The 19181-nt window shown below is 44.8% G+C and overlaps 1 protein-coding gene across 4 annotated transcripts in view; it reads right to left on the reverse strand.

The window, feature by feature from the left end:
* Positions 1 to 19181, reverse strand: part of ATP6V1H (ATPase H+ transporting V1 subunit H) — a 95927-nt gene that overhangs the window by 50213 nt on the left and 26533 nt on the right. For all 4 annotated transcript variants that reach the window (XR_009522577.1, XM_060035376.1, XM_060035375.1 and 1 more), the window contains 5 exons: positions 12755 to 12998; positions 11745 to 12016; positions 10239 to 10382; positions 4681 to 4783; positions 3409 to 3498 (listed from right to left, as the gene is read on the reverse strand). Coding sequence is in view for 3 of the 4 variants with exons in the window: in XM_060035376.1 (XP_059891359.1) it covers positions 3409 to 3498; positions 4681 to 4783; positions 10239 to 10342 (297 nt within the window). In the remaining variant the exon portion in view is untranslated. The remainder of the gene's footprint in view (positions 1 to 3408; positions 3499 to 4680; positions 4784 to 10238; positions 10383 to 11744; positions 12017 to 12754; positions 12999 to 19181) is intronic.

The raw sequence follows: 19181 nt of genomic DNA on the forward strand, positions 1-19181 counted from the left end.
TACACACAGAAAGAGAAGAAGCTGTCACACGTTTAACTAAGGTTAAAACCCATCTTCCTCAACAAGTCCTTCATGGATCTGATTCCTCCTTAAAAACGCACCTCCAGCCACTGCCACTCCAAGCACCCAAATCCACATCTTTAACAGAATAAGGATAAAGCCCTCTCAGAGGCACTGAGCAGCTGATACTAATATGTGAGCACAGAAAACATTTTAATCTTCAAAATTATGTGCTAAAAACTAAACACGTGAGGAAAAACAAGCAATTCTTCCCCCAAAGTATTCCATTCGGATGTGTCAAGAATAAAAAGACTGGATTGGAAATGTGTAACAATAGTCTTTAAATGGCACACAGACTCACGTGGTGAAAGTGTGCGCAAATTTCTCAACGTAACCAAAATTTTACCAATAAGATCAATTGTCAGAATACGTTTAATCAGTAGCGAAGGATAATGGCAGCTACCTACGTCTAAATCTCTCCACAGATCTTTCATTAACACAGGTCAACAAGAACAAATGAAACTATACACGTGAAGATGTCCTACTTCGGACACCGCCTTGATTGGCAAAAATGTAAAAACCTGACAGTGCCTTCTGTTGGCAAAGCTGCAGGGAACAGGCATTCTCACACGCTGGTGGGAATACGAAATGGAATATTTGGCAGTATCCTAACAAAACTGCATACGTGGCTCTCCTTTATCCAGAAATCCCATTTCTAAGGATTTACCATGAAGTACACTCCCAACAATAGGAAAATACATTTGCATAAGGTTATTATCTTCATTATTTCTAATTACAAAATATCGTAACTGCTTTTTGCCCGACATCTAAGCGAGGCCTCAGTGGTAGCAGCTGCTCTCCAAGCTTGAGATGCCCCCAAAGAGAAAGATGCCAGAAAGTCGGACACTAAGGACAAGGACCCGGAGAACGATCTAAGGGCAAAGCCAAAAAGAAGAAGTGGTCCAAAGGCAGAATTCGGGACAGGCTCAGGAACCTGGTCTTCGTAACAAGGCCACACGCGGCCAACTAGGTAGGAAGCTCGCAACCCCAGCTGTCGCCTCTGAGAGACGGGAAGATTCGTGCTTCCTTGGCCAGGCCAGTCCGTCAGGAGCTCCACAGGAGAAGACCTAGTGATGGCTTTTAAAACAGCTCAAGTAACTTACACAAGAAACACCAGAGGTGGAGATGTCCCAGCTGCTGGGAAGATGCATGAGTGGTCCCACCAACTGCCCATTTTGAAAAATAAAACTTTATTAAACCCAGTATATGTGTATCTGAACCAACCTCAATGGCTATTACATCAGAGGCCGATTAAGTAAAATATGGTATATCTACTAATGTCCTCTGTAGCTGTCAAAAAAAATATGGGAGATTGAACTGAAATGGAATGATTTCTGGCATATTGTTAAGTGAAACAAACAAAATACAACAGACTCCGTCTAGTATGTATTTCTGTATAAGAAAGAGAGGAAAATAAGAAAATACATGTGTACCTGTACGCAATAAGAAAAACAGGAAGGACAAACAGAAGTCTATGACATTATGACCTACAAGAGGTGGGTGGGAGTGTGGGCAAGGGGGACTGGGGACACACCTTTCTGTATAGTTTTGACTTCTGGAATCATGTAAACGTTTTACATAATAAAAAACAGTAAAAACCAACAGGGATGAGGAAAAAAACTGAAGTAGATTACAAACAAAAATAAATGAAGCTGACTATTTCTGGAAAAATAATATAACCACACTAAAACAAACTTGAACACAATACTCTGCACAACCTTGTTTAAAGACAAAGTACTGCAGACAAATACTGAACTCCAGGCAAAGGGCTTTTTTTCGGGTATGCGGGTCAGCAATTCTGAGCCGACTTCCTCTGTATCACGGGTAACAGAGGACGAGATGACTGTACCCACTCGCCGGCAGAGAAGACAATCCAGCATGGAACGGGGGCCTGGCATGAACTCGGGGGCGGGGCGGTGGAGGGCACAAACCGGAGATGCTCTGTGTGAACTCATGGTTCTTAATTTACGGGTTTGTAAACGTGTATAAAAATCGAGGGAATTTGTGCATGTGTGAGTGTGGGTGGGTGGGTGTGTACGTATCAGTAACACCAGGGTCTGCAGGCCAGCTCACGGCCTCCTCATTCTAGTCCAATCATAGTAACAAGGGTTACCAAGGCAGACCACAACACTCCCCATTTATCCTGACCTTACTTTCCTAAAGGAAAAAGTGCCAAGAAAGACGGAGATCATTCTCAGACGGGCCTGCATCAGTCCAGGCTGGACAGCCATCCTGAGATGATTAAATCACAATATCCCTGTAAGTGATACGATGGCCCCTAGATGGGCAGCACCCTTCCTCCTAACCTCCGGGTCCTCGGGAACAGTTCGCCCAGTGGTTGCACACAGTAGGCCAGCGATAAATGCTCTTCCTTGTAAAATGACAGACAAACGCCCTCCAAGCAGCCAGACTGACTCTTTTCTTCAAGAGACAGGCAGACTCTTGCGTCTTCAAGACTCTTTTCCCTGAGACGTGCAGACAGGCCTTGGATTTTGCAGCCAGTTGGCCTGTTTCAGAAAGACTGCTCTCAATACCAACAATCTAAACCTAGATTATACTTGAGCATAAAATACAATATTGTGGGGGCTTCCCTGGTGGTGCAGTGGTTGGGAGCCCGCCTGTTGATGCAAGGGACGCGGGTTCCTGCCCTGGTCCGGGAGGATCCCACATGCCGTGGAGCGGCTGGGCCCGTGAGCCATGGCCGCTGAGCCTGCGCGTCCGGAGCCTGTGCTCCGCAACGGGAGAGGCCACAGCACTGAGATGCCCGCGTACCGCAAAAAAAAACAAAAAAACAAAAGAAACAATATTGTGAATAAGAGAGGCCCTCTGTGTTTACGGACAACAAAGCAGTAAACAGAAACTTCACATCACTGGAAAAGTCTCAGATGATAGCCAAAATGCTCTCCAAAAACACCATGTTTCTGAGGGCAAGCACCTTGACTACAGTCAGCACTAAACTCCCAGGGCCTGGCCCTGGCCCGGGACACAGGGGCACTGAAATCTGCTGAATGACTGGAAGAAAAGAGCCACATCATCTGTGAGTAGGCAGAGCATCCGGAAAGCCTCAAGGGATGCACCGAGCACTGCTGCTGTCCAACACAGAACTCTGAGGAAATACGGAAAAAAGACATACTGATTCCCCGACATCCTAAAAACAACACAAGAGCCAGTGTGTGGGCAGCCCCATCTTTACCACCATTAGCGAATTACAACTCACACAATGAAGAAACATATACTATCACACTCTGGAAGGGGACCAGTGCTCTAGGTGAAAGCTTACAGAAGTGCTGTTCCTGGGAGAGCACAAAAAGGTGAGGACCAAACGTGTCAGGTGAAGAACACACCCACCTGCAGCGTGTCATCAACCATGGTGAGTATGTACTGAACCGTCTGCTCTTTGGAGATGTGAGTCATCAGATTTATAAATGTCTTAGCACACTAGAAAAAAATGAAATGAACGTTAACCACTGTTTTCAAATGTGCAAACACAACATTTTAATGGAATTTCATTAAAATATTATTTATCTTGCCTAAGTTAGGAGGCAGTTATAGAAAATGCCTGCCTTTTACAGATACTGTGATGAAGTATGGGAGGACCAGACTAGAGCTTGCATCAGTTTTTTAATAATTTCTAGTGACGTCAAAATTTTTGGGCTTCCCTGGTGGCGCAGTGGTTGAGAGTCCGCCTGCCGATGCAGGGGACACGGGTTCGTGCGCCGGTTTGGGAAGATCCCACATGCCGCGGGAGCAGCTGGGCCCGTGAGCCATGGCCGCTGAGCCTGCGCGTCCGGAGCCTGTGCTCCGCAACGGGAGAGGCCACAACAGTGAGAGGCCCGCGTACCACAAAAAAAAAAAAAAAAAGTTTACTATTTTTAAATAGACAGACCTCACCACTATCAACTCTTGATACCGTAAAGACTAAGCTACGTAGACAAATCTAATATTATCATTCGTTTTGGGGTTTTTTTGTTTGTGTTTTTGGTTTTGGCGTTCTTTTGCTTTTACTAGGAAACAGAATACCAGAGCAGCGCAAGTACAGGAATTCAGTACAGGCACTGGAATCAGAAGGCTCTGCCCAGTCTCCACCCTATGATTTAACACCTATGTCACAGACTCTCTAGAGTTCAACAAAACTGGCACCCACGATAATGTTTCCTCCCAAACTTCCCAGGATTGTTGTGAGAATCAGGCAGAATCGTATACGGGCTCCTTCGGCCAATCAGGGCACCGTATCAGAAAATCTGATGGACAGCGGAGTTAGATGTTATTCTAGTGAGAATACAAAGTAGAAAAAAATTGCTTAAAAAACAGACAGGTTAAGCAACTTTGAAAATACTGTATACTCTGAAACAGTAATTTCCATGCTAGGAATCTATTCTAATTCGAAAAAATTTTTCAGAAATGCAGAAAAGGATGGAGGAATAAACATATTCAATAGGACATTTTTTCCAAAATTAACAAAGAAAACTAGAGATCTCTCAAATGTCTTCCAATAAAAAAGAGTCTTTAGTTAAATTATGATGCCTACCTACAGTGGACTATCACATGGTCATTGAGAAAACTTCTAGAATGTCTAATGACACGGGGCAGTGTTCATGGTCTAATATCTCAACTGATCACCTGACTGCCTTCAGTCTGAAGCATCTCCTGCTTCTCCTCAGGACTTCTTTTCTTTTCAAATCTTTTAATGAATTCGCAGTCTTCGGAAGAAATCATCTGCCCCCTAGAAAGAAAGAACAAGGTTTTCGTTCAGCAAGAGTTGAAGAGCCACTGGGACCAAGTGATACAGGATGCCCTGCGTCTCTCCTCTCTCTGCGAGGGCTGACACCAGACCCTGGTGTTCCACGGCCCTGCCGTCTGAGTCCAGCCGCACCACCTACTACTCATGGGCCTCCCAGGCCCTGACCAGAGCTAATTTACCTGCAAAATGGGAACAAGAACCACATGCCTTTAAGGGGCGGAATTGAGGATGAAATAATTCACATGAGGTGGTTAGCACAGGGCCTGGTCCACAGGAAACACTCACTAAAATGCCACCTCTGGGCCTTATCCAAGTCTCAGCCTATCTCCGTCCCAAGCCAATTTACTTGGCCATCTAAGTTATCAAGACAAAAACCCCTGTATACAACTTTCTGCAATCATGTCCTCCAGCATATTCTTTCCTTTCAGACCCAGAAAAATGTGACCAAACCCTCTCTGAAAACACCCCCATCCTCCCAGCAATCAGCCCGCACTCCATCTTCTTCCCCACTCCGCAGTGCTAACTTGTGATCTGAACTCCAGGCCGACCTCTCCCAGCCCCACTCACAGATCACATATATGACACAGGCACTGCACATCCTACAGGAGCAGAACTGAGGTCACGAATATATACCCCACACACACTCTATCCCCCAGCCAGGCTGATGGGACGATGGAAGCAAAAACAGACACTGTGCCCTGTTTCCATTAAGACTAAGCACTTCACCTATCACAGTTGGTCAGGAGAAAACGCACTCTGCACCCCAGGCTAGACCAAGATAATGACGCCAACCTGTCTGGTTCCAGTCCCAAAATAAATGAAGTCTTTTTTCATAAACCTGAACTCCCTAGCTCAAACAATTTTACCCCCAAATTTGGCTATGCTGACATGTAAAAGCATGCCATACCTTTCAAATAGGACAATCACAGGAAAGAGATGCAGTTTTTCTACCACTGAGAAGGTGTACTATGAAGGTTATGCTCAGTAATCTGGAAATTCTGCAGCTTTCTTTTGTATTTTTACTTGGCAAGCCATTCCTTCTGAAGTCTAACTTCCTTGCATTTGTCCCAAGGAACCTTTTTTTGCTTTCTGTGTTTAAATTATTTCACCTGTAATCTTCCTCTGACAGTCCCACAATCTAACAGGCCATGGACTCCGGCCCCTTCTGTGATGAGCCAAGTCTGGTCGGGCCCCGTCCTCACAATTCTTCCCCCTGACATCACTCTCGTCCCCACTTCCCCGCTGCTGGGGTGGCTCAGCCCGATGGCCCCGGTCCAGCGGGTTTCCTGCTTCCAATCCAACCCTCCTCCACAGCCCCCTGACCTACACTGCCAGGCAGCTTTGTCAAACACCCCCCCCAGACTGTTTTACTCCTTTCATTTGGTCAGACTGTGAATGTGAAAGGCGGTTCTACCTAGCACCTAGGCAGAGGCTTTCAACAGTGACTCATTAAAACCTATATGAGCACGTCCATGTTACTTAACCTACGTAAGCAGCTGTCTACTCATCTTTAAAATGAGGATAGGGCTTCCCTGGTGGCGCAGTGGTTGAGAGTCCGCCTGCCCATGCAGGGGACACGGGTTCGTGCCCCGGTCTGGGAAGATACCACATGCCGCGGAGCGGCTGGACCCGTAAACCATGGTCGCTGAGCCTGTGCGTACGGAGCCTGTGCTCCGCAAGGGGAGAGGCCACAGCAGTGAGAGGCCCGCATACCACAAAAAAATAAATAAATAAAAAATAAATAAAATGATAGAAAACTTATTTCACAGAATTGCTATGAAATTACCATGAAACAAGATGTGACTTACCAAGCACGCTACTTCTTTTCCCAAAAGCTTGTCTCCACGGCACCCCTCCAAGTCCTCTGCTCACTCATGATCTAATCAGCCAGTATTAGCTGGCAGCCAGCTATATGCCAGACACCGTAACGAACAGGCCACACAGCAATGAACTAGACATCCCTCCCTCCGTGAGCTCACATTCCAGAGCAGAAACCAGAAAATACACAAGCACAAAAGCAAATACTTTTTAAAAAAATATACACACACATATCATAATGCCAGGATTCTAAAAGTTTATTAAACAAAAAACTAAAGCTAGGTAGGGAGGAAAGGACATATTTTAGCTGGATTAGAGAAGACCTTCCTGAGGTCACCTGCACAGACACCTGAAGGGAGTTAATGAACCAAGTGATCCAGGAGGAACTTCCACAGACAGAAGTGTGAGTCCAAGGACACAGGGGCAGCAGGGAGCTGGCTGTGTGGGAAAGAGCAGGAACGCAGAGCAGCTGCAGGGCTGGGGGCACCGGGGCATGATCTGAACTGCACTGTTTCTTAGTTGAAGCAGAGTTGATTTACAATGTCATGTTAGTTTCACGTGTACAGCAAAGTGACTCAGATATATATATAAAATCTAAATCTATATATAGAGAGAAAGAATAAGATCTCTATCTATCTATCTATCTATCTATCTATCTATCTATATAGGGGGAGGGAGAGAGAGAGAGAGAGAGAGAGAGAGAGAGAGAGAGGGAGAGAGAGAGAGAGAGAGAGAGGGAGAAAGAGATTCTTTTTCAGCTTCGTTTCCCTTACAGGTTACCACAAAATATGGAGCATAGTTCCCTGTGCTACACAGCAGGTCCGTGTGGGTCTGACCCACATTGTCTGAAATGACTCTCACTGCCCTGTTGAAACTGTACCTCCGGGGAACAGTGCCAGCAGAGACCCCCGGCCAGGACCCGCGGGCACGTGTGAGATGCGGGCAGCCTGCGCCAGGCAGCAGCAGGGCACCTGGAGAGAGGCGGTCAGACTGGGGACGGGGCCTGGATGTGCGGACCTGGGCCTGGACGGGATGTGGACTGTCAGGGACAAGAAGAGAGGAGACGACTCCTAGGTGTCTGGCCTACAGAGCTGGCACGTGTGGGTGCCACACTCTGGCCTGCAGCAGCCTGGGCGGGGCTCCACCAGCCGACCTGAAGCTCCCCGAGCCCTGCGCGTCCTTCTGAGTCTCCAGTCCCCGCCCGGAGGCTCCTTGCCTCCCGGCAGCTCCAGCCCCTCTGCCCATGACTCCCACAGGTATCTTCATGTGCTCCCTGAGGACGTCCCCAGTGCTGCTGGGTGATGAGTCACTCCCTCCTTTTGTTATCTGGGAAAACTTGACATATGTCTCCATTTTAATGCTCACCACAACGCATTATTTAATTTTTCAGTTAAAGGTTTGCTTCCCCATTGAGTTTTAAACTCGGGAGGAAGGACACTATTCTAACTCTCGCATCCTCAGGACAGTTTTACTGGATTCCAGTTTGACCGGAATAGCCACGCCCATTCGTTTATGGACTGCCTACCTGAATGATTAAGAAGTTTAATCACATGTAAATACACTTTAAGGCACAGGACTTCCATAGTAACATGTTAATGTGTGAGAGATACTGGCCTTTGACACTGGGCGATTCTCCCATTGGTTTTACTCTATCAGAAAACAATGTGGCATCAGATTCACTGGTAACTCACGGGTCCCGTCCAGCCCCCAACAAGCTGTGAGCGCTCTGGGGCTGCGGGGAGGACATCTCACTCCCACTAGTGTCCCCACAGCCAGCTCAACAGAGGCACACGGCTGACACGTGGGGAGCATCTGTGTACAGATGTACAGAGTAGATGGCTTCTATAAAGGAAACCCACGAGCTGGACAACAGAATAAAGGACAGAAGTAGGAAAAAAGGGAGACTATGACTTGTGTAGTGGGGAGGCCATAGAACAGGAGGAACAGCAGAGAAAGCAATTAAAAATCTCCCTGTAACTACGAACATTCCAAATGCCAATGTGAGGGAATGCCTGCCCGTCAGCCAGTGCTTTATGATCAAGTTCAATATTATTCTATTTAGGTTATAAACAGTCGGGCTTTATGAACATGAAACTCCTTGTCTTCTAGTCTAAACACACTCTGGACTAAGATTAGGAAACAGAGCTCAAAATCCTCATTTCACAGGGGACGTACACAATTACACAGATACAGATGAGCAGAGGAAACATCAGGAAGTCCCTCTCGCTCCTGCCCTTGAACCTGTGGCCTCACCATGATCCACTCCCTTAGCCCGGGAAACCAGAACTCATCCTAGATACTTTTTCACCCTCATACATCAAACTGATCACTAAGATCTTCTCCAGTCTCTCCAATTCTAGCCATTCCCACAACCCAAATACTGCTCTAACCTGTCCCTAGCTCCAGGCTTACGATCCACAAATCTACCCTCTACACTGAGGGAAGAACAATCCAACCAAAAGGCAAATGTGATTATCTAACTCCTGCATAGAACTATCAGTTATTTCTAATTCCTCCAACAGTGAATTTAAAACTGTGTTCCTAGGGCCCAGAAATAGACCCCCAAACATATGGTCAACTGATCTCCAAATGATCAGTTTATATATCTGACTTCCTTACTAGACTACGAGTTTATCTCTTTGTAGCCCCAAAGTCTGGAAATAATGCCTCAAACTTGGCAGGTGGTTATTAAATGTGTGAGGAGTAACTAAACTAACAGAAATAAATGGGATCATTTTTGTACACTACATATACCTCTTAGAACAAAGCAAACTGCTAAATATAAAACTAAAGCTTTCCCAATTGGTTTTTCAAAATATGCATGCAAATCTTAACTGAATTTCCTTAATAACTCACCGTTATGAATACACCAAAATAAACAGATATGAAGTAAAGTCAACATGATAAAGTATGATCAAGGATAAATGAACACTCACTTTAAGATAAGTACAGAACACCCACATGCTGAATCTTAACACACACAAGGAGGGGGAAAGAACTAAAATTTATTGAATGTATTCAACACACCAGTGCTTGTATTCAACTGTGCTAATGCTTTAAATACACGATTTCAGCAACGCTCCCATGGGATATGTATCCCCATTTCACATTTACTTTAGTGAACCTCAGAGGAGTTAAGGGATTTGCCGAAGATCAGCAAACTAGTAGACACAAGAACCAGAATTCAAACTCAAGTCTTGAAACTCAATCGCCTGCTCTTTGCTAGTTGTCTGAGCCCTTCTGCAACACCACCCGTCCCCATGCTGATCACCAAGGCATACGGGGCGGGGGGGGAGTCAGGCAGGCTCTGCCAGTCATCCTCTTCCTCCCTCCAAGGCCTGAACACTCCTCCTGTGCTTCCTATTCATCCAAACAATACCACTTTCCAGGCAGAGAAGCTCAGAAGTGCTGTGGCCACTGCTGCCTCCCAACCAGAGCCCCAAGCTGTTTCCATCACACTAAGCTGTCTCCCTGTGACAGCTAATTATTCTAAGGAGGAAGTGTTTTCTTCCACATTTATTAGTATTTTTCCAGTATTTCTCTCACAGAAGCATGACCATGAAAAAGTCTGAAGCAAAGGCACATGATTACCCATGATTCACAGCAAAGCAGCACTTACTGAAGGTAGGACTGCCAGTTCACTTTGTTGGCACGAACTTCTGCGGCCTTGGCAGCAATGATGTTGGTTGGAACGGCTGCATCCACGGCACCCCGGATGTCCATCTTGGTCTAAATTTATGATCTTGAATGTTTTTCTGCGGACCTTCAATTTTGATGCAAGGGAAAACCAGAATACAAGGTGTGTTTGTTTTTTTAACAACTACTACTATTATTATTAGCAATAGCATCATTATCACCTTAATCTCTACAAGCATTCAACTCAAATACTAAATATCTGAAATATTAAATAGTTATGCCATTATATTTCAAATCTTGTCCCGTTATGCACTGTTCCATAGAAGTGTTCTCTATAGGTTTTTACTTTTCCACATAAGGTTTTCTAATTATTGGCACCAATATCGCAGGAAGATTTTTAAAGTAACCATGTAAGATACTGAATTAAGAAACCATGCTTAGAATAGGCATACAAAATAGGAAAGTATTTTAAATGTATACAGTTGAGATCAACTTTCCTCTTCTGACAGAGAAAAAATAAGAACCTGCATAGTACAGATAAGACCAATTATTTTATTTACATTTACTAAGCCTAATTTTAAAGTGGCATATGAAAAACCTACATGTCCTTTCTAACATTATTTACTCAAATTAAAACACCCAAAGTGGGAATGCAGTATCTTAGAAGACACAGCTTTCTTTTTTCAATCAAAATTTATAGCAGCTTCAAAGTCAATATTGGGAGAATTTTTTGAAACAAATAAAGATTACAGTTTAGGCCCAGCCAACAATGAGAGACTGGTCTGATAATATGATGCTACAATAATGAGCTTTTAAGTAATTCTCACTCCTAAACTTAAAGATAAACGCTTAAGCCTGATTTTATCACGACACAAAATATAAGTTCCGGTTTACAAAATATAAGCTCATAGTTATGACCACAAAGCAGCTTAAACCACACCCCGAATTCTATTCCAGGATCCCAATGACGTTAGTCAGTTTGGAAGTAACCTCTACATCTGAGGATGTGCTGCATGAACAAACACGGGCAATGCGGACTGGCTGGGCCCAGGTGAAAACAGACTCCGTCCGGGCCAAGCTGGAACCTGGAATCAAGCGGGCTCACCCCAGCGGCCCCTCCTGCGGCGGCTGAAGGTGCCTCAGGGCGGTCACCTAGGTCCCTGAACAACTCGAACCCCCAGCCGGCCCAATCCTGGGGAAAGCACACCTTTCACCCGTTCACCCTCTCTCCCCTGCCCTTCTCTGCGGGGAAGGCTCCGCAGTTTCGAAAACCCCGCTGAGGCCCGGAAGGCAAGAAATCGGGGAACCGGGGCCGGAGGAAGGCAGGCGGCGCCTGGGCGGCAGAACCCAGCGCGCTCCAGGAAAGCGGAGAAACCGCAAGCTCGCCTTGCCGGGGTCGGGGTAGGAGTCGGGGACCGGGGCCGGGGCCGCAGACGGCACGACCCGAGCGCGGCCTCACCCAGCGAACCCGCGGGACCCTCCAACTCACCCCGAGGCGGCGGGAAGATGCGGCGGTCCGGAGTCGGGACCGCCGGCGTGCTGGGGCGCCGAGTCGGGTCTCCTGCCGAGTCCGCAGGCCTGAGCGGCGGCGGGGACGCACCGCCAGAAAGCGAGCCCGATTCGGCACCGAGCGCACGTGAAGGGCCTCACAGGCAGGAGGAAGCCGCAGTGGAACAACAGAAGCGCAGGTCACGTGAGCCGAGGCACGTGACCGCCCGGAAGACGGAGGCCGGGAGGGCCCAAAACAGCCAGAGGAGCGCCCTGCGCGCGAGAGGGTTTCTCTGAACGCGGGGCTGGGGGCGGGGCGGACACGCGGGGACCCCGCACCCCGAGACCCGGCGGCCCCGGGGACGGAGTCCGAGGGGGAGAGCCGGGCCAAAACTCATCTAGCTCAACCGTCATTCTGAAAAGTTTAATTTAGTGCTTTGAAATCGGTTGACTTTCACTTGGGTTTGACAAGTCAGTGAAGCAGGCGTTCTTATTCAGAGTCTCAATATGAAACTGATACTGAGACATGGGTCACAAAAGTTATCTTGCCCTAGGGCTGCAGATTTAGCGAACAGTGGATGTTCCATGCCACAGCTGCAATTATACTAAAAAAACAAAACTATTCCTGTTTAATTAAAATTCAAATTTAATAGCACCCTGTATTTTTCTGAAAACCCCGTTTTGAGCCGAAGTTTTCCCCAGTCCAGGCCTCAGCTTCCCTCTTTGTCTTAAGATAGTAATGAGTAACGCTACACTGCAACTAGTGAGCGGGTATAATATTATAGCATATTGTTTTTGATAACTGCTGAAAGAGATTTGTAGGTATAACCAATACATTTCTCCTACAAATGTTAAATTTAGGTCAAGTTTTGAAAACAAAACTAATATTATACACTGATTACAAATAAACACAGTAGGAATAGTATATAATATTGCATTCTTTTTCTATTGCCGCTGTAACGAATTGCCACCGATTTACTGGCCTAAAGCAACACAAATGTATTATCTTACAGTTCTCTAGGGCAGAAGTCTGAGGTGGGTGTCACTGGGCTGCGGATGTCTGGCTGGGCTGAGTCCTCCACGCCGCTCCCCATGCGCCGGAGGAGGATCCATCTCCTTGCCTTCTTCAGCTTCCTCTAGGAGTTGCATGGATTAACATCCATCAGCTTCCACGCACTCTGAGATGTTTATGCTCTTAGATGCAAGTCTCTCCATCCTGCCTGTTACACTTGACCCTTTAGGAAATGTCCTTATACTTGGGAATAAAGCAAAATAAATACACATTTGTCAATAAGTACTTTACTCACCTTCAACAAATTGTAAAATTCTTTTCTCATACAAACTCTCCTTCCTGCAATCTCCAGGACACTTGCTTTACAGAGAATTCCAGGGAATGCCAGTCAATGCTGCAGTTCCACTAGTGTACACACACACACACACACACACACACACACACACACACCCTCAAATATGAAAAAATGTTTACTAGGATCTCAGAAGCACTGTGTGTGCAATGTTTTATTAGGAGACTTACTTAGATAAAAATCATTAACAAATTAAACTTAAGAAGATGAAAGAACGTTCATACAAATAATTTTTAAGTAGAAAGAAGTTTCTGAGAGGGAGAATGTTTACAAGTGTCGGGAAAGTGCTAAGAGAAATTAACAAACGTTCAAAGGAAATGTTTCCTCCAATGTTTGACACCAGAATAGAAGATGCAGAAATGAGAGTTGGGAAGTGAGGAAAAGGCTGGTGGACCTAAATGACATCCTTAAAGAGAAACGCAAACGATTTGGTTTGCAGGGTGGTGCAAAGCCGTGGTTTCCGGCCCCAGGGTATGGAGATGTGGAGGCTGGTCCCAACTGTACTATCACATGTAGCCCTTGGACACATCACCTGATATCCCACGCATGTTTCCCCATCCACAAAATGAAGAAGATGATGGGAAGGAGGACAAGACACTCTTGATGGTCCCTTCCAGCTCCGGAAATCATACAGGTCAATTTGGGTCTACTGATACCACCTATTCCATTTTCGTTCTGAGAATCGACAGCCAAACACCAGGTCCTTAGACCCTCAGATTTTCAGTTTATTCCCAGGGTTGGGCAACCATCACTGCAATCAGTGTAATAACATTCTTCATCTCCCCTAAGAGAAACCTCTTACTCATTAGCCATCATTCTCCATCTCTCCCCAGACCCTCCTACCCTAGGCAACCCCTAATGTATCCGTACGTTCTGTATCTGTAGATTTGCCTGTTCTGGACATTTTCTTATACACGGAGTTATACAATATGTGGTCTTTTGTGACTGGCTCTTCCCACTTAACACAATGTTCCAGGTTCATTCACGTGGCGGTACGTACCAGTGCTTCACTTCCTTTTATGGCTGAATAATATTCCATTGTGTGGATATACCTCACTTTGTCTATCTGCTCACCAGTTGATGGGCATGTGGGTGGATTCCAATTACTGGACATTTGCGTGTCTTTGGTGAACATATGTTTCACTTCTCTTGGTTCAGTGCATATCTACAAGGGAATTGCTGCCGCCAGACTGTTTCCCAAAGTGGCTGCGTCATTCTACACTCCCACCGGAAGCGTGTGAGAGTCCCAGTCGCTCTGCATCCTCACTATCACTTGTGATGGTCTTTTTTACTAAAGCCAACCTGTTGGGTGTGATGTGGTATCCATTAGTGATTTTGACTTGCATTTCCCCAGTGGCTAAAGATGTTGAGCATCTTTTCATACGCTTTTTGGCCATCTGCATGTCTTCTTTTGAGAAATGTCTATTTAGACAATTCACTCATTTCTAGTTGTTTTTTTTAAGAGCTCTTTTTATATTCTGGATACAAGTCCCTTATTATGTATGTATGATTTGCCATATTTTCCCATATTTTGTGGGTGTCTTTTCACTTTCTTCATGATGTCCTTTGAAGAGCAAACATTTTTTATTTTGATGAAGTCAAGTATACCTATTTTTTTCTTTTGTCACTTGCGCTTTTGGTATTGAACCTAAGAAGGCTTTGCCTAATATTTTAGGCAAGGTCACAAATATCTTCTCCTATGTTTTCGTTCAAGAGTGTTATAGTCTTAACTCTTATATTTTGGTCTATGATTCATTTTGAGTTGTTTTTTTTTAATAAATTTATTTATTTATTTTTGGCTGCGTTGGGTCTTCGTTGCTGCACGCAGGTTTTCTCTAGCTGCGGCGAGCGGGGGCTACTCTTCGTTGCGGTGTGCGGGCTTCTCATTGCGGTGGCTTCTCTTGTTGTGGAGCACGGGCTCTAGGCGCACGGGCTTCAGTAATTGTGGCACGCGGGGCTCAGTATTTGTGGCACACGGGCTTCAGTAGTTGTGGCTCGCGGGCTCTAGAGCGCAGGCTCAGTAGTCGTGGCGCACAGGCTTAGTTACTCTGCAGCATGTAGGATCTTCCCAGACCAGGGCTCAAACCCATGTGCCCTGCATTGGCAGGCAGATTCTTAACCACTGCGCCACCAGGGAAGTCCAAGTTCAGTTTTTAATGTGGTGTGAGGTCCAACTTAATTTTTATGCCTGAGGCCGTCCCGTTGTCCCAGTACCATTTGCAGAAAAGACAGTTCTTTCCCAATTGAATTGTCTTGGCACCTTCGTCAAAAATCAACTGACCGTAAATGTGTGGGTTCATTTCTGGACTCTCGAAACGTTGATATAGGTGTCTATCCTTATGCCAGCACCCCAGTCTTAGTTACTGTAGCTTTGTAGTAATTTTTCAAGTTGAGAAGTGTGAATTCTCTAACTCTGTTCTTATTTTTTAGATTGTTTTGGATATTCTGGGTCCCTTACAATGTCATATAAACTTTAGAATCAGCTTGGTCAATTTCTGCAAAAAAGGGAGCTGGGATGTTGCTGGGGATTGTGTTAGTTTTGTATGTCAGTGTTGGGGGCCTGGGATCATTTTATAAAGGAAACTTCTCCAGTTTGTAGTCCCCAGGAATACATACCTGGGATCCTTACCTCTGTGCACCCCCAGAGCCAGCAGAGGCTACTTGGGCATTAGATACCATTTGAGAAAAAGGTATTACGGTCTATCTATTTGCACTCTGTTTAATAATCTTATATTTATAAAGCACTTTACGAATAGGAAGCATGATGTAGAAGCCAAGTCTTGGCTTAATCATTAGAGGACTAGTTACCACCTAAGAAAATCACTTCAACTAATTCTATATGACCTAAGTAAAAAGTGGAATAATCCTTGGGCTTAAGTTTGGGTATGAGTTTCGCACACATTTCCATCCACAAAGCTGACTGCTACTAAAGGGACCTTTTAAGAGACCTAGATAGACCAGGTGGCTCCTCTGCCTCTTGAGTGTATAGCCCCAAATTGTCAAGTATCACACACTACGAACACAGAACTTTGCCATGCAATCTATTTCCTTTATCATGATATACTAAGCAATATAGCACTTGAATCATGTCTTTCAGTTTTGATTTAGCATTCAACTTGAATTAGGAATACGCTGCTACCTGTAGAGGGCAGTCATAACATACCCGGATGCTCAAAATCAGAGGCTCATCCTGGAATAGAGCTAACGGTCTGTGGATAAACTGCTGACCCACAACACAGATAATCCTTTTGCTTCAGTTGATGTAACTTTGCAGGGAGGAGCCCAGCAGACTGAGCGACAGACCAGCACCAGACAAAGGAAGAGAAACAGAGTGGACCCTGGGCTGGTGGTGTTAAAATCAAGCTACAGGACTCATTTGGAGACTATTGTAAAAACATGCCTAGGCTTTCCCCAGACAACCAAGAAGAACTCCAGAAACATTTCTCCAGACCATCTATGCCGATACAATTTCTGCTCCCGCCCAGGGCTGAGGAATATAATGCGAACATTTATCAAACAGTGGAAAATGAAGGAGGCACCATAGCCAGGCACAATGTCAAGGTAAGACCATCTCCACAGTCCGTGACCTTTCTTGACAAGGAAAGGGTTTATCCAGAAAGAATATAAAACCGCAAGCAAGCTTTAGTGCCAGTGATCACTTTATCTTATTGATGATTTATCAAAAATGCTTCCAAACCAAACCCAAGAGAGAAACTAGAACCTTGATAATAATTACCTGATCCTTCCAGTTTTCTCCAATCTAAACAACTTCCCTTTACCAAGGCAAACAATCACATTTTGTTTGTTTGTATGTTTCAGGAGGTAATGTTTTAAAAAGCAAAAAACCTAGACATAGATTTTTGTGGTTCTTGATATTAACCCTTAGATATTTTTCTCTGATATAAAAATTATATCCCATATAGTAATGAAAAGCTTTCTACAAAAATTGCTCGAGAAAACAAACTGATAAACTAATACAGGCACATAAGAACATTAAGGGGCTTAGGGTTTTTTTTCCTAAAGTCATAGTTTCCTAGGTGAATTTCCTAAGCGTGAATTTCTGCCACTAGATAACACGATTTCCCTAAAGAGTAACCATTTTCCTGCTCAGTATTGTGTGTATCTTTGCAGAAAGTACAGTTTAAGTCTGTAAATCCTCTTAACTATAAATAGAACCACCTCTTAAAAGGTTATTCATGTGGAGGGAGATGGGCACGTGTTAATACCTCTGACAAATAATGATCAGAACTCAGAATTAAACGCTGCAAATCCTACGACAGCAAACCTGTCCAAATCCTGTAACACTAGAAAATCTATCTGTCCCTATGCTCATATCCTCATAATAATCATTATTTATTTGTAGACTCTAAGTATCTGGATCTGCCCTTTCCCCAATGTTATTTTAACCGATTGGCACAAGGAGAAGAAAAATTGTGGGTTGTTTTAGTCATTAGGAGCCTTTTTCTGTAGGAATGTACTGACCTTTACTTTCGAGCTTTCAGACAAAAAATACATGAATTTCCACACCTCCTCCTATCACCGAAACACTAGGTCTTTAGGAAACTAGAATGAAATGGGATAGAATGGCCAGAAGTCCTTAATTAATGGGCATCTAAATGAAGGCAACACACACAAAAGAGATTTCTAAAAGGTAGAATTTGGAGACAACTCTGAGGAAGCAGGCGGCAATAACAGCATATGTCGTGTGGGCATGTATGTAATATACATGTATGTATAGATATAATATGTGCAAACACACATATCATTTCAAAGATCTAACTGCCTTGGAGAGTATGCTTTAAGCAGAGTCATAGGCAAAGGACTGGAAAGTATCTATGAACGTGCAGTACACATTCCGACAGCGTCCTGGAATCGACAGCCCTGGGGTGCTGGGCCCTCCGAGCTGCCATCCTGACCTCATTAACCCAGGTAATCAGGTCCCAGCCTGTGCAGCAGCAGGTGCAAGCAGTCAGGAGTGATCCAGTTGGGATGCTACTGGCCTCTCCACTCAGTGTTGCCTTTTTCTATTGCGTCTGAACATAGATGCACATTGAGGCGGCCATGTCCCTTCATCTAGCAAGGATCAGGATGGTAGAACTCAATGCATTTAAGTCTACAAATATCACTGAGTCCCTACTATCTGCAAAACCTTGGGCTAAGTTTTGAGAAAGAGAAAGATTTTGTCCTTCCTCTCTACAGACTCCCAGTATTATCAAAACTGCATCCTATCAGCATGAGTCCTGTCAATACTAGAGGTTATCTATGTGATTCCACCCTTTCAATCAGTAAGACACTGAGATGGAATATGATTGATATGGAGTAAAACAACTGAAAAAGGCCTAATGAAAGAGTGGAAAAGGTGACATTTAAGGTAGACATGAAATAATATCTAGAAATGGAGAGAAGTAAGCAAAACATGGGCTGAAATGTGTCTAGATGCTCAGAGGCCACGGTCTTCAATGCACAACTATCTGTAAAACTTTTAGGAAAATGACAGGATATCTTTATAACCTAAGGCAGGCAGAGTTCTTTTTTTTTTTTTTTTTTTTTTTTGCTGCATGCGGGGCTCTCACTGCTGTGGCCTCTCCCGTTGCGGAGCACAGGCTCCGGACGTGCAGGCTCAGCGGCCATGGCTCACGGGCCCAGCCGCTCCGCGGCATGTGGGATCCTCCCGGACCGTGTCCCCTGCATCGGCAGGCGGACTCTCAACCACTGCGCCACCAGGGAAGCCCAGGCAGAGCTCTTATATAGCAAAAGCATAGTTCATGGAAGAAAAATTGATAAATTGGATCCCATCAAAAATAAAGACCTTTGCTCCGCCAAAGACCCTATTTAAGAGAATGTAGAGACAAGTTACAGACTTGGAGAAAATATTTGCAAACCCCATATCTGACAAAGACCTTGTAATTAGAAATATAAAGAACTCTCAAAACTCAAGAATAAAAAACCCAAACATTCCAAGTAGGATATGGGCAAAAGACGTGAACAGGCATTTCATCAAACAGCATACACAGATGGCAAATAAACACATGAAAAGATAGTCAGCATCACTACCACTAGGGAAATGCAAGCTA

Source organism: Delphinus delphis, chromosome 17 (genome assembly GCF_949987515.2).
Source record: "Delphinus delphis chromosome 17, mDelDel1.2, whole genome shotgun sequence".
NCBI classification, from domain to species: domain Eukaryota; kingdom Metazoa; phylum Chordata; class Mammalia; order Artiodactyla; family Delphinidae; genus Delphinus; species Delphinus delphis.